Genomic DNA, 16541 nt, shown 5'->3' with positions numbered 1-16541 from the left:
GTTGTTCCACATCTGTATTTTTTCTCCACCTTGATTCCCAAATGGAATCAAGAAGTTACCTAAAATGTATTTTTGTACACTGAAAGAATAGAAAGCACCAGCAGGATGAAGCAATCTAATTTATACAAGCCAATCTGTTTACTAACATTTTTTCATTTTGAACTTATTCCCATACTGCACAGACCTCTGCACTCATTTTAACTTAAAAAACAAAGATCAGTAACAAGTTACTAACACACAGGTAATCCTCATACGATGAAGGCTGTTATGAATCTCTTATGAAGGCTTTTACTGTGATTTCCCAGAATGAAGGCTCTACCTGCATTCCTCAATAAAATCTCATTAATAACAGGAATATCACAGTAACGAGCAGAAAAATAAATAATTTAAAAATCACAGTTCAAACCTACTCAAATGCTCAGCTATACTTTCTAGGTTTTACATAGCTTTCTGGCTATGTAAAAAGCCAGTTCACGTATAACCTGTTGTGGTTTAACCCCAGCCAGCAGCTAAGCACCACGCAGCCAGTCACGCCTCCCCTCTCCCAGTGGGATGGGAAGGAGAATCAGGAAAGAAGGTAAAAAAACCTCGGGGGTTGAGGTAAGAGCAGTTTAATAACTAAAGTAAAATAAATGATAATACTAACAATAATGATAATAAAAATATTATTATTATAATAATACTAATATAATGAAAAGGAATATAACAAAAAAATAGAGAAATAAACCCCAAGAAAATATAAGTGATGCACAATGCAGTTACTCACCACCCGCTGACTGATGCCCAAGCAGCGATCTGCCCCTCCCAGCCAGCTCCCCCCAATTTATATACTGATCGTGACGTTCCATGGTATGGAATACCCCTTTGGCTAGTTCAGGTCAGCTGCCCCGGCTGTGCTCCCTCCCAGCTTCTTGCACACCTGCTTGCTGGCAGAGCATGGGAAACTGAAAAGTCCTTGGCTTAAGATAAGCGCTACTTAGCAACAACTAAAACATCAGTGTGTTATCAACATTATTCTCACACTAAATCCAAAACACAGCACTAGACAAACTACTAAGAAGAAAATTAACTCTCTCCCAGCCGAAAGCAGGACACCTGTCTCAGAGTCCTCTTCTACTGTGAAACTACTTTCACTGCATGTGCACAGAACCTACACTTCTCTTGAAAAGTGATTAATGTAGCTCTGCAAAATCATGTACTGAACTTCAGAATTTGGTGTTGACAAGGGCTCCCTCTTGTGATAATGTACTGAATTAAGATTCATTCTGAGGTATTAGACTGGACGGTTAGTTTATGAGTACAAATGCTTCACTAAGCGGTTAGGGAATGTCAAGAGGATTGTGCCCTGGAAGCTGGGGATATGTACGCTTGTCCTAACTATTAAAAAGAACAGAGGACTTGGAAGTTAGGAGGAAAAATAAATGCAATGACATATGACTGTTCATGTCAACATGGATTTTTACAAGAGTTATGAGAACAGTCTTAAACCTTTGCAATAATTAAAAAGTCAGGAAGTTATAAAGTAAAATAGCCTGCTATCAATAACATGAATGTTCTAATAAATATATAAAATTGAATTTATGAAGGTTTATAAATGACAACATCTTTCTTTGGAATTTTTCCAAAGTGCTTATGTATGGATAGAGAACTTCAACAACTGCTTCTATTTCAATTCAGTTCTCCTTCAATGCACTTATCAGAATTACTTCTACTAAATTTTCAATAAATATATCCTTTGCTTATAACCAAATTGTCTCTTTCCCTTTTAAAAATAATTAAAATGCCATTCTCTGATTTCAGTCAAATAGAAAAAAGCACCATATTTGTTTAAGTTAATTTAATTCCCTAAGTAAAGATCAGCGAAAACAAATTCAGCAAGGTCTGCAGGCATTAGGAAACTTGAGACTCCTGAATAAACATTTTTTCTAGTATTCCCTACTTTCTCCTCTCAGAGGTCAAACCCAAGGAACAAAACTAGATCTCTAGTAGACAGCTGCAAAACCAAATTTCATCCACTGCCTGAAATGTAAACTAATTGAAAATGGAAATTGCATACTGCAGGCAAAAGGTTACTTGAATACATACTACCCTTTCAGCTGATTATAGCATGTCAATACTGTGGGAATACAAAGTTTTATTATCCCTTTCAACTTTGGTTTGGTCATTTGCAATTGTAGGTACTGCATATGATATAAACTGTTAGTCTAAATGTCAAACTGAAAAGATGCATACAGATAGCTCAGAGTAACTTGAATTAAGTAGCCATTGTCAATGAGCTTTGCATACCATAGTATATTCCTAAAATGTCATCTAAACCCAATAGCTGGCTGCATGAAACCTAATTGCATTGTGTCATTATCCGTTTGCCTCCCCCAAATGAGTTAACACTGGGAAAATGCTGTCTTCAAGGAAAAAAACAGTTTTCATCAGTTCCAGATAGCTATTTCTCACAACAGAAATCTGAAGGTTTTTATTCCTCCAACCTACAGACTGTTATGTATCCTACTACCATTTCTTCTTTTAGCTTATTCGGTACCATTTTCTATACTAATAGCGCAAATATTCTAACTGCTCACAGGATTATCTATAAATTGGAACAAATGGATACAGACTTTTCTAAAAAATACCCTGGAAGTGTACTTGGCTGTAGTAATTTTTATATCAAAACATCATCCGCTATGTATTTTTGTATAAGGTATGTAGGATCTTCTCAGTGGGATACAAAAGCAAGCAGCCACCTCCAAATAAATTTGCCGACTGAGATTCAGCAGCAGAGTAAAAGCTGGAGCCAATTTGAAGCCCCAGCTATTTCAGTCAAATTTCTTATGGCTACAAAGTTTCAGTCCAGGAAGGTCTCAGACAAGCATTTTGGTCACAACAGACCACATGCAATATAAGGAGTCAAGAAAGGGAAACAGTAGAATACCAAAATAATTGGGTGCTGCTTCTATTTTGACTTCACTGATTTGAATGTGCACATTAATCTCGGTAGGCTTAGTGGAGAGCAAGGAAGCCCAAATTGGTAGGCTGTCCCGAACTGCTTAAAGACAAATATAATTGTTTGTATTAAAATGCCATGTATCGATTTTTGAGTATGTGGGAGGGAACTTTTTAAACATTCAGTTGGGGGAAATGGCAGAGTTACTTCCTTTTGAGATACCAAAATATATATAAAAGCACAAGACTAAGTTACACCAGTAATTACAGATTTCTTTGGCATTCTGAGAAAATTATAAAGTATGTGTTTATGTCAACTATTACTTTACCTACTGCTCCTGGGATAATGGCAGTAAATGAAGGAGAGTAGATAATCCTGCATGTGAAATCATATCTCTGTATATTTATTTTGTAATGTATTTTTAAGCACCCAGAGAAGCAGATAAACCATAATGCCCCCTTCATATTCATTTACCAGCAAAACAGAACCATTAAAATAGTCAAAAGAGTGACATCTACAGAGTCCACACAGTACTAAGCATAAAATGAGTTTCCAAAATATCTCCTTTAAGCTTTCACAGAACTGGAGTTAGCTGTAAATAAGATATCACAGTATTGACAGATATAACAATGTTTTATAAAAAGAGGGATTCAACTGAAGAAGTATATATGGCACTGTAAGATCAAATCAGCAAGCATATCCTATTATTTGTTATCCAAGTCCAAATTATTCCCAGAAATTCTGATTAGAGACATTAAAATAATTTAACTCTCACAAATAGAGCTTTTTTCACTTTTGACTTAACTGGCTTGAAAACTACATTTTAGTCCTTTTCATATATCATCAGTGGAAGTGTACGAGGATATTTGAAAGGCCAACTTAATGCTTTAGCCCGATACCCAGTTAGCTGTAATGGAGGAATTGAGAGTTAGGGGTTGGCAGACCCCATACTGCCCAGACCTCATATACAGGCGTTACTGGATTGTGGATCTATCAGAGGGATGGTGCTGGGGTTGCGAGCTGTGGCTGCAGGAAGCAGATATGTTATCTATCTCCACTGTCTTTTGCCCACATAGGAGGATTTACTACTGGCCAATTACAGCTACTTTATGTCTTCTCCACACCACTGAGATAAGCAGATCAGTCAAACTGAACCCTAAAAAAAGTAGTTAGCAAAAGTCATTTACCACTAGTTTAAAAGAAAATTCACCTTTTTGGCTTTTTTCTACCAGATCTTTTTCTACCTGGTCATTTTAGTGATACAGTAAGCATGAAAGCCGACATAAATCTACTTACTAACCCCGATATTGTTTTTACGTACTAGGAACACACCATTTGCATTGCATACGGATATTCCTGTGAGCATGAAAATGTATCTGTAAATGTGCTTTCCAAGTGGTTAAATACTTGCAGAGTTTTCCTTGCTGTGAAGTGTTCTCAGTTTCGAAGCTTTTGTGAGAAAAATCAAATTCTAGACAACTGTGAGAAAAAAGAGAAGGGAAAAAAGGAACCTAAGTGCAACTTGCTGTTACCAAGCCCTGACTTCATTCTAGCTGTGGCTTTAAACAGGAAACCTCTGTCCAGGCAAGATGTGTCCCACAAATAAATAGTCTGGCCATGGAAAAATAAACAAAGCCTTCCCAGTCATGCTAGTAGGTAAGCAGTCACCTGATTTGGCAAAGCAAAGATATTATCTGTTGACAATACAGACCATACAACTGCATATCCAGATGAGTTAGGCTGAAAAAAATTGGTTTTAATTATTTGTTTTCTAACAAATTACCAGGTCAGCACATTGATATTTGCTTATTTGTGCTTTCTTTTTTTTTTTTTTTGTTTTAAGTTTTTGGTATTATACAGATATATTGCTGAAAAATACTGAAAAGTGAGTCATGCTTCCTATGAAGTGATGAACATCATCTCGTATTGATATGATCTGAGCTGAAAGTGTCACTACACTGCAAAGTCATGTCATAATTTTATACTCAATCTTTTCAATATTAAAGGATAATTAGCACTGACTTGGAATGGAAGATGATGTAGTTCCCCTTTATGTCTTCTAATATCTCACAGATAGGATCTGTATATTTTCTGATGTGGCCTGTTATATATATATATTTAAAAAAAAACCCAAACCCACATTTAGGGTCTTGAAAGAAATTCAGAAAGATTTCTTTATGCAATTGCAAAGTTTTCATTTTAGTCTCTCTACTTAACATAATCCAAGAGATCCCATGTACTACCATGAAGCTTACCAACTTTTGCCCAAGGAGCCACCTAGAATCACTTCTCTAATACAAATTTTCTAAAGAAAAATGTGTAACAACATGTTTACAGAGAAAAGAAACAAACAAAAGCCCTACCCAAACTCTGCTGCGCACGCTATTCACCTCTGAACAAGGGAAGGGCTGAGGATGAATGACAGTTATGAGTCATGGTGCTTAATGGAAAGCACGTGGGTAATGTAGTGTGATAAGGGTGATGTGTCCACCCAAATAAAAGTTGGACCAAAGAAATTTACAATGGAGAGAGGATACTTCAGCAATGCTAAATATCACGGTTGGAAAATCCCTGTTTTTCAGTTGTTGGCATATCCTATATCCCACAATTTACACATAGCTTATTACAAATAATGAAGCTCCTCTTGGAAAGGTTGTCTGAATCACTAGGAACCCCTGCTGAAGTATAGCCATCCAGAAGCTTAGACGTATGGGCAGAAAGGTTCTCTAATTTTTGCTAAAAGTGAAAGAGAAACAAGATCAAAACAAAGAGGTTTTTTAATATATTTACAATTTTTTTTCTTTCTTAAGTTTAGATTCTGAATGAAAACAAAGCATCATATTCATTTTAATTAGCATTTTGATGATCTTTCTTTCCTGATAGTTCACTTACTATAATGTTACTTTTTTGATTGAATAAAATATTTATATATCCCTATTGCTATCATCACTAAAAAAAAAAATTTGGGAAAATTCTGACCAATTAAGCCCAGTTAAGTTTGAAAAGTAGAGTTTCACTTAAACAGATCTCTTCTGTCTGCTATTTAATTCATACTGTTTTAAAGGAAAGAACATTTGGTATACATTTTTTGCAAATATCACTCCATACAAATTCAATATAACTACATAACATGCTAGTGGAGACAGCACACAAAGTAACAATCAAACTGGTCACTTTTAGATTAAAGAATATACTATTACAATATTGCAATTTTATTTGTAACAAAGGACAAAGAAACCCTTCTCTTTCCCCTGCATCAGATATTTGTTGCAGAGAGCTTGGCAGGCTGATTCTTCCTGGCGTAAAACCAGCCAAACATCCCAGGCTACGATGACAGTCTCAATTTGGCAGCTGGTTTACTGCAAGGTGCTTTGGCACGATGTGCATGGGGATGGGCTGTGCTCTCCCGGACTCAGGAGCTGAGGTGTGCTGAGCTGATCCATCCTCTGCCACTTGCATGTGCTGGTACTAAATGGTACGCTGGTGACTGCTAGGAGCAGGGTTTCCTTCCCGTTTAAAGGGCTGAGCTCGAAATGGGAGGAGAGTATACTCTTAGGAATAACTTTGGGGGCTGTTTGCTAATTCTGCTCTTGCGTTGCACAGAATGCAGAATCTCACTGCTACAATTTATTTGCAGGTCTTAGGTGTATTTTCTGAGCATGGGGGTATTTTATGGTTGTTCTGCCCACAAGTTCATCCAAATTTTGATGTAGTATGTGACTGTCATTGGGATACCAAAAATTCCATTTTGACAAGGCTTTTCTTTCAAATGGCTTAAAACCCAACAATTTCAAGTCTATATTGGTTAAAGGGAAGCCCTGCTCCTACTCCAAAAGTTTTTCTACCTCTTCACATTTCACACTGGACATGCCTTTCCTTTGTAATAGAATACATATCAATTATTTATCATTATATTCTTGCACAAAAAATGCCTTTAAGCATTATGAAAGAAATTATGAAGATGTTCTCAGCACTACCTTTATAGCTGAATGTCATATGAGCCAGAAAAAAAATCATCAAGTTTTACATTGGACTCATCTGCATTCTGACCTATGAGGATCTCAAACTGATATTAAAAAAAAATCATTTACATTTAGAATTGTTTCTGTAGGTCAGCAGTGTTAGATTCAGTGTTACAAACAAAATTTCACTCCTGAGTGAAAATTTCACTGCGGAGTTATAAAGTCATCGATATCTCACATAAATAAATACAGCAGGATCTTTTGCCTTTTAATCTATGTTAGTTGCTTAGGCAGGTAAAAACACGGAACAATACCTGGACAGCAAAGTTAAAGACATATAGGTATATTTAATATTGAAGACATTGGATATAACATCCAGAGAACAAAAAACCAAGAACAACAAAAACCCCTAAACAAGACTAGCTAGAAAAACTACCTGTCACTGGCAATTTCTATGAACAGAAAATGCACCTGAACAGAACACAGTTTAGCTGCAAACATAAGTAAGGAAAAGTCAGACTCAGAGCAACTTTGACGTTTTTTGTAACAACATTATAGCAACACAACAGCTTTTTTTTTTATTTAGCAAGAACTAGTTTATGTGCCTTGCTGACTCACTAACATTGTTGGCTCATTTCTTTGCTGAGATAACGAAGAAGGATGTATGCTCTAAACTGAGCATTCCTCAAGCATTAATCATAGGAGCAGCAAAGCCTAGGGAGAGTTCGAGTTAATCTCTATAATATCCCAATTTTTATGCAATTGTTAATGAAGCTAAACCCTATGAAGGGAGCAAATGTCCTACCTCATATTGAACTAGTTATTTTTCAGTCTACCATAATAAAGTTATAACTTATTGTATTTTTCACAGCTAACATATCTGGTTTAAGTTATACTTTGATAAGCTTAGAATACAAGTTAAGGAAACAAAATGGGCAGATTCGTCAAACAAAGGCCTAGAACATACCCACTATGAACTTAGGATATACTGAGATAACTAGGAAGTTACAGATATGTAAGTCCAAAGGCTGTTCTTATCCTCTCTGATATATACAAACTCTATATTATGTCACTTACTTATTCCTCTGGCAACTTTTTTTCTACTCTTACTTCTCTGGCTGTTCCTTCCACAGCCCCTCTCTTACTTTTTCCTCTGTATCTGATTTAGTTTTTCCTGTTTCAGTTCACCTTTGAGCTAATGATCAGGGATATACCTATGCTGCATAAATAGCCAAGCAGATTTTAACAAATTAACTCCTTTATTAGGATACCCAGCCCACCACAGCACATGACTCGGTAGGTTATAATTCACTGAAGAAGCTGCTCATCAGATCCTCAGAATTTTGAAGCTGGCAAATGATGCTAATTTACAACAGATGATATCATAGCATAGGAGTCAGCTTTTCAATATTTAGACAATTGAAAGACCCGCCAAGAAACAGAATTGAATGGCAGTTAAAAGCAGCAAAGGGTAGAAAACCAGTAACAACTAACAAATCATTTAATGCCTTTAATGGTGGTACTACAAAAACCGCTTTAGTAGAATCTTTCTCGGATGCATTCCCTCTAGTGTATGAACTCTTTTTTTAATATGTAGCTTGACTCTTATTACTGTTTTTTTAATGATAAAAACTGAAGGACTTGTTTATACAGTAGATTTATGAATAGTATTACTCTCATTAACACAGTATTTGTTACTTTAAAGCAAAGAAGGCCACATTCACATGATAAGTCTTTCTCAAGAAACGGCAGTGTGGCATAATTTTTTATGTGATGGATGTAAAAAAATGAAAACAACTAGAAATTTAATTGACACCAATGATATATGTCCCACTGCACTAAGACAAGTAACTAAAGTTAATACGTTACAAAGCTCATATTTGCTTAGCTTGGCCTATGTAAAGTAGGTACGTCATGTTATCAGTAATAGGAATAATCACTGGATTGAAGCTGTAGACGTCACACTTTCATAAGTCACTTTTTGACCCTTGCACTTCATTTCATTTAGTCAACCATTTTTACGAGATCAAATAATTTCTGTCAGCTACAAAGCTGGATTTTAATTAAAGCAGAAAATTATTAAAGTTTGGATATTGTCTTTCCTAATTTTCTGATATTTTGGGGGGTTGAGTGTACTATCTACGGGGTCAAGTCCACAGTTCAGTTTTAGAAGTGATCAACACCACCCATGACAGCAGTGTCAGCATATGAGGAAGTGCCTCTGCAAAACCAGTAAGAACATATACTAAATACAAGCACTACTATGAAGGATATTTCCACTTCACTGGCAGCATTCTTTCCAGTGACAGCAACAGGCATGTAGGTATGTAGAATATATGTTTGCTTTATATTTTCTACCTGTCCCATATTAATTTTTTTCCTACAGTTTTACTTTATCATTCCTATAGAAAAGGAATGATATTTTTGTTGGCAATAAGCAACCTAGACTAGAAAAAAATGTGTATAGATTTTAAAAAAAAAAGAAAAATTAAGACTTCAAATTACAGATTTAATTCTGTCCAGCTCCCACAGAGTTCTTATTCTAATCTCCATTCAGTCTTTGTCTAACCTTTTGAGTTAAAAGAAATACTGGATTTTTCTTTTCTTTTCAGTCTCACATTTTTCTTTCACCTTTTCTAAGGCCATGATATATACACTTAGTCCTGACAGTTAGTTCCTTATTTTCTCAGTCATCCCACACAAGTCAACAAACATATTTGTGGAGGAACTTACTACAGAGTTAGTGAAATCCAAGCCACACCAGTGTAATAGATCAGCTTTCTAAAGATGCCAGTGGGGCCAGAATTTCATCTAGAAAAGAAAAGTCTGTAGAATCTGGTCATTGAACTACTTTCTATACACATTTCTTTGAAAAAGTTAGACAAAGAAACATTACACAACCATCGAATACCAGCTCTGGTGCTGACTCTATTTCCCCCACCTGGTAAGCTGATAAATCATGAGACATATCATTTGGTTTTGAATACAACTGAACATTCTGTAAGCCTCATCTGGGTTTAGAGTGTTTTTATGGGTATACTTCAATGCAAACCTTTTAACATCCTTTCAAAAATCATCTTGTCATCTTGACATCTAGATGGTTCTGCTTGTATTCATTCTTAAAGGTATGGCAGCCAGGTAACCGATACTGCCAACAGTGAAGAGACAAAGATGTGATGTGTTAGACAGCTAAGGAGCTTATATTCCAACTACTTTCACCAGGACTTGGCAGCTTTCAAAAGCATTATCAACCATCAGTTCTTTTACTGATGGCTGTTCAGATTAATTTTTCTTGTTGTGCTTAATGTCTAAGTTTTTATGATTGATATTTAACTACTTAATGATGTATAGGTAAAAATATCATTTACGTAAATGGATACACTAGACATATATGCAAAACAATACAAAGTATATCAGTTTTGCTTAATGATTTTCCTTAAAGAAATCACAGGCTGTTATATCACAAATTCTCACCAACTGTAGCATACTTTCAGAAATCAGGCCCCTTCTTTAATTGCACACAACTTTATTTTCATCAGTTAAGAAGAATGTGAAAGATTCATCAGCTTTATTGACATGTGGGTTAATGGAAGAATTTGGATATAGGAAAAGCTGTAAGTTTTGAATTCACATCTAAATTCAGGCAGATACATAAATATTATCTGTTGCAAAGAAAAAGCATAAATACAGTCAATAATAGATTTTTCAATAGATACACAGGTGTAAGTTTACCTCTGACTGGAATAGGTGATTCTTTGGTTTATTGAATAAAATGGGGTAAGTAACTAATTCATCATATAGACAGGGAAGTCGTGATATGTGTAACTATGTTTTCGCTCTTAGAAATCATAAAGAGAGATTTATAATAGCTACTAATGAAATGTTTGTTGCAAAAATGATCCAGCAGAAGATACACTGGATGTGAAAGAGATCAAATCACCTCCACGTTCTCCTATTTTATTCAGGTGTTATTGACATTGGGTTTCATAAGCAGCACTCCTTTGCCTGCTGTGGAAATATTCCTGCTTAGATCACTATACAAAAGATCAGAAATAGCAATGTCAAAATATTTGATATTTTAAAATAATAGAATAATCAGAATATTAAAAAATGATAGTTTAGAAATCCCCTTTAATTAACGTGTAGCTAATACAATCAGAGGTGACTGATGCTTTAGTTTGTATAAATGGTATTAGTGTTTTTCAGACCGAGAGTTTACAGCAAAAAAACCCTCACAAAGTGATCAGAAAGAACTTTCAAAAGGACCATTTTTCATATAAGTTGCATTTATACAGGTTTGGTTCTTGCTGACATAGCCATATCATTCTAATAATTATTGCTTATATCAGTATGGATCTGAATTTTAAAATTCTTGCTGATAGATTTACCGAGCTAGGATTCTTTCTTATACTAGTTAGTCTTGTTTACAATTGTGTTAATATTTTACTAGGGCTTAAAATTCAACACGATTTACAGTGTACAAACTTCAGTCTTGACTGCCCCAATGGCATTGTTACAAGTTCTGTTGCTTCAGTTTGCTTGCACATCGCCACCATCCTGTAGGCAGGTACAAGAAAAAAGCTCTTTGAGCTGTGCCTTCTCCTTCCACTTTCGCCATTCTCTAGTCTGATGTGGACTGTACCTGCCGCGAGCGAGGCAGCAACTGAAAAGCGTCAGGGAACCAACAGTACATTAGATCCTTCCAGCTGTGAGTGATTAACTCAGTCCATGATACTGAATCATTTCACAGAACTGGGATGATTTTGAAGAAACCCCAATGGAATATACACACAAATTCCTGGCAATCAGTAAGTGCCGGCTTTCCTTTATTTACTGCAAGCTGTTTTCATTTTTTTATGTGCTTCTGATTTTTCACACCTTCTCTGGACAAATGTATTGGACTCCTTGGTTTTAAGATTCCAGGGAGACTGCTTTTTAGAGCTAAACCCTGTGGGCAACCACACACTTTAAATTTCCATTGACTCTAGAATCCCTGGACTATTGATTGGGGTTTGATTTGTAATTCGGTTATAACGTTGGGGCTTGCTTTCACACGTTTTAAACTTTCCACTACACAGAAGGTAAACTTTTTATATATTAGGATTTTTAGTGTTAAGAAAATCTATGCTTTCCTACAGATCTTTACAGATACTTTTTGTTTTAATAAGGATTTATTTACTACTATTTCAGAGTCAAAATATGTTCCTGTTATTAAATGAATTGCACATAAATACATATAAAATAAATATAGGATACAGATAGATATAGACATCTAGTTAAGTGTAGCATTAATAACTGCTGTAAATGTCCTCTAGAGCAACTGTACATACTACGTCCTCAGTAAAATGGGCTTGAACTTGCATTCTTGAATGAGCCAGCAGTATTGTTTCCTTACTGGCTAAAGTTACTTAACCAGTTTGACCAGGATGTAGTATTCTCCTGACTAAAGATTTAACTACTCTATTGAGAGCAGTCCCTTTCCACAGCCAGCCGAGTAAACGTTTACACTTTTTCCTAGGCGAAGCAGTAACAGTTCATGGAGCTGCCTTTCACAAACCTTGAAGTAGCTTTCATCTTGCTGGCTTTTGTCATTTTCTCCTTGTTTACCCTGGCTTCTATCTACAGTGACCCCCATGACAACAAAGAAGGTAATAATCTAAAATAAATATAGTACTTTACAGGTTTTACTAACTAATATTCTAATTATAGGTTTTGTGATCAGTCTTGCTGGTAGAATTATAGTACCTGACACTAGCTTTACGAATACCATACTAAGGGTGGGGAGCAATCAGTTAAGGCATCAATAAAAGTCACAAGCATAGAAATCGCGTTAAGGTATGAGAGCAAGACCTTTTACAGCTGGATCTGCCCACTCGGACTGAGCCGTGCCACACAGTTGAGAGCAGCGCTGTAAGTAGTCTCCCAGTGAATAAGTGGCTGTTCTCTGTAGGGGAGGCTTGTCTCCTAGCAGCAGTTCTGCTTCATGGTTTGAGGAGTTATAAGATGCTTAGGCTGGCAAAACTGAAGATGTTCTTGTAATCAGGGTAAATGGTTGTTTTTATTACGCTGAGGCCAAGTCTTTGCTCCCTTTTAAAAGAGTGAAAATGCCATTAAAAGTGCAGGGGGTGCCTTTCTCCTGTTCAAAAGGTTTTGAAATCTGGGAAAAACCCCAACCCGATCCCCTGCTAGTTCTACAAAGGAGATTTAACATAACCTTACACCATCAGCGTCGAATTCCCATGTTACAGGCGTAGCGCTGTCACAGTCACCATCATGCCACCTAATCCTCTGCTGGCAGGAGCCTCATTGGGGCAGCTGGAGCAAAGCAGGAGCAGGGAGCTCTGGCCATCCCCACCAACAAAGCAGTTCCTCTCTCCTTCCCGACCTCCCATGGGATCACCCTAGCCCCGACAAGCGTCCTCAAACTGGAGAAGGGGGGAAGGAAAGGAGGGAGGAAGTGACTGAAATAATCTCCTGAGGCACACAGCAATATAGCTGTCAGTTTCTGCCATATCTGACATTAACTAATCCTGCGTTAACTTGACTTCTGTCTTAAAAAAAAATCTGCTGTACGGACATGTTGCTGAGCAACTCTAATGGGGTGTTCTTAACATATGTGTCATCTTGTAAAACTTCGGGCTGCCTAATAATTTGTGAAACAATAGTGATCAGCGTGAAAGGTAAATAAGTGTCACAGCGTTTGCCGCTTGCATGCCAATTAGGTTTCTTTCTTGCTCTTCTGCTCCCTTGGATTTTACATCATTTCTACACAGAAGGGGAAAGTGTTAGGAAACAATGTACATTTCTGTGGATAAAGTGTGGTTGCCATGAGAACTGACCTCATTCAGACAGCGTGGACACAAGCAGTTTTTCCTGGGAGAAGTCCATTGTACCGACATGGCAAGAACAGCAACTCCTCACGCTCTAACAAGGATGGGGGAAGTATGTGCTACAAGGCGTGCAGTCCTCGTGGCAACAAACAAATTTTGCACAGGCATGAACACGAAAATGAGACCCTGTTTTGCCTGTCTATAACTGAGATGCATCTTACAAGATTAAAAAGGAAGTTAATGGAATCATATTGATTTTAAACTCATGCCTGCCAGTGTGCAAAGACAAGGTTAGGTGTCCTTCCTTGCCCTCAGCTTCCACAGTAACTTACAACAGAGATGTAGTGTGAGTAGCTCTGGCAGCATCTCCTTAGTGTCAAAATTGCCAGAGAACTTTTCACTTGTCCTGTTTTTATCACCACAGTCACGCTTTCAGTTTGCAAAGAGAAAGCTAAATCTTCTGCTGAGCACTATATGAGAGCAGAATCCTGAGGTAAGAGCTCATAGGTGCCAAATGTCTCGTAGACCTTGGTGTACTCAGCAGGCCCAGTTCTCACGTTACAGGTTAAGACTATATTCAAAGCATCTTGTACGCAGCGACCTTGGACAGAACTGCTGTGAGAACAAATCACACTTACTGTGCTGGTGAAATAACCCCTGAATTCAGGCAGTGTCCTCCTGCAATAATGGAGCCTTGTAACCATGTTTATGTCTTTCTCCTACAATGTTTTTTAAACTCTGCATTTAGAGGAACAACAGGCAAGCAGAGAATCTAAAATAAAGCCTGCTGCCTAAGATACAGTGACAACAGGAGAATGAAAACCATATATCCTCTTTGTGCTAACATTGATGAATGTCATGTTATAAACATGTGTCTTGATTCAAAGCTAACTGAAACAGATGTTTGGATGAGGAGATATTCTTTATAGGACTTTAGCATGCTCGTCCTCTCATACAGCAGTACAGCACTGGGCCAGTATCTTCTACTAACAGCTCAAAGAGGTATCCTTTGATTTCCATATTACATGTTATCTGAACAGAAAAGGAGGTCTACAAGAGGTTTCTTATTTATACTTCAGTTATTTCAGTTCAGTTATTTAGGTGGAGATAGTTGTACTTTTGTGGGAAGACGTGTGTGCTTGTTTTATTTTCTATTGTGGCCAGGAAGCTTGTATGTTGTTTGCGTTTCCCATAATGTAGAAAGTGTGTATTTTTCAGTTAGTTATTTAATACTGATTTAATACTGATTAAAACTGAAAAAATACACAGTGTGTATTTTACAGTTATTAATTTAGATTAAGGAAAATGAGAAATAGAAATATTATGCTGTATTTCTCAAGCTTCTAAAGCAATTTTTGAGGGAAATTGTCCTAAAAAAACAATCTTACCTCATATTACAGTATTTTATCATGGCATTGTATAGCAGAGCATATAGCCTGAAGCAGCAGTTCCTGTGCCAGCACAAAAGCCAATGCTCAGATCTGCCACTTCAATGGAGGAAAGGGACTGTGAGAGAGGAATGTGCATGGTAAAGTCTGGCAAACTAGAAATATCAAATAATGTAGTTAGGAAGTGAGGGGAAGTATGCCTACCTTCTATTCAAAGACAGACTTTTCCTCCCTCAGAAAAATGAGGGCTTGTTCTGTAAGACTGAGAAATCTTACAGATTTCTACATTTGAGAAATCTACTATCTACATTTGAGAAAATGCAGTAATCCATGCAAATGTAAACATAACATCTTCCTTCAAAAGTCTGTTTCTAACTGAAGAAGATCAGCAGATTGTTTGGAACAACCAGAGTTCCCCTGTTCAGAAGGAAAAAAAAAAAAAGGAAATCTGAGAGCATTAACTCATTAATTGAGGCCCTGGTAAGACAAATTCCCAATAACATGGCAACAGACATACTTGAGGAACAGCACTGAACAAGTACAGAATAGAATTACGTCTTTGCATTAAAGATGGACACTACTGAAAAATGCAGAAGTGCCTCACTAGATGTGTCATAAGGAAATTTCTATAGTCAAAGCCTGTTCTGCACCTGTTTTGCTGTAGAAAGTTTTCTATTTCCAAATCATAACCCTAAGGAACATGAAACTTAATTCAGAAAATTAAATTTAAAATAAGGCATGTATCATTATACTATGCATAATAGTAGCTTCTGGAAGTACTACAGAAACCTACAGAAAACCTAGATGTAAGATCAAGAATATAATCATTGCATGTGTTACAAAACCTTTTTTGCTGGCATTACGTATTGTTCTTACAGTTAGAGGTCTACAGGCTAGCATCTGGCACAACCAGAGGTACAGGACACAGATTAGAGCAAAAGCTGACAAGAATGCGAAGTGCTTGGGGATCTGTAGTGGATGTGTCATTCTGAAGGAGGTTGCAGCATGTGTTTCCAGCTGCCCTTTTAGAAGAGGCTAAACCCACTGTCAAAACTTATATGGAACATAATTTTCACGCCCCAGTGCCACTGTTGCTCTTCTATATAAGGAATAACTGTGAAGAAGCAGTCTTCTGGTTTCTTTTGATTCTTTCTTGTGTGTAGCAGGTAAGCCTTGACTTTAATTCCTTTAACTATTTGACCTGTATCCCTCTCAGGAACCAAATCACAGCTCTTTGAAGCAAAGAGCAATGTGCTTTACAGAGTTTTGTTTTGGAAATACAAAAGATTACAGATTTATTGTAAAAAGGTAAAAGGGAGCAAGACATTAATAGCTTGTGATGCATTTGCGGCCAAAGAGAGACAGTCATTAGAACAGTTTCAACTAGAGTTCATGCAATAAATCTCCCACTGGAGGGAGTTGT

At 36.8% G+C, this 16541-nt stretch overlaps 1 protein-coding gene across 1 annotated transcript; it reads left to right on the top strand.

Annotated features, from left to right (window-relative positions):
* Positions 1-12436: 12436 nt before the first annotated feature.
* SMIM31 (small integral membrane protein 31) lies at positions 12437-16110 on the top strand. The gene is made up of 4 exons (XM_050895578.1): positions 12437-12548; positions 14771-14789; positions 15544-15598; positions 15997-16110. The coding sequence occupies exons 1-4, from the start codon at positions 12437-12439 to the stop codon at positions 16108-16110; spliced, it is 300 nt and encodes a 99-aa protein (XP_050751535.1).
* The last annotated feature ends 431 nt before the right edge of the window (positions 16111-16541 follow it).

This window comes from Gymnogyps californianus, chromosome 4 (assembly GCF_018139145.2).
Source record: "Gymnogyps californianus isolate 813 chromosome 4, ASM1813914v2, whole genome shotgun sequence".
Classification (NCBI taxonomy): Eukaryota; Metazoa; Chordata; class Aves; order Accipitriformes; family Cathartidae; genus Gymnogyps; species Gymnogyps californianus.
This window is presented reverse-complemented; position numbering and strand designations above follow the sequence as displayed.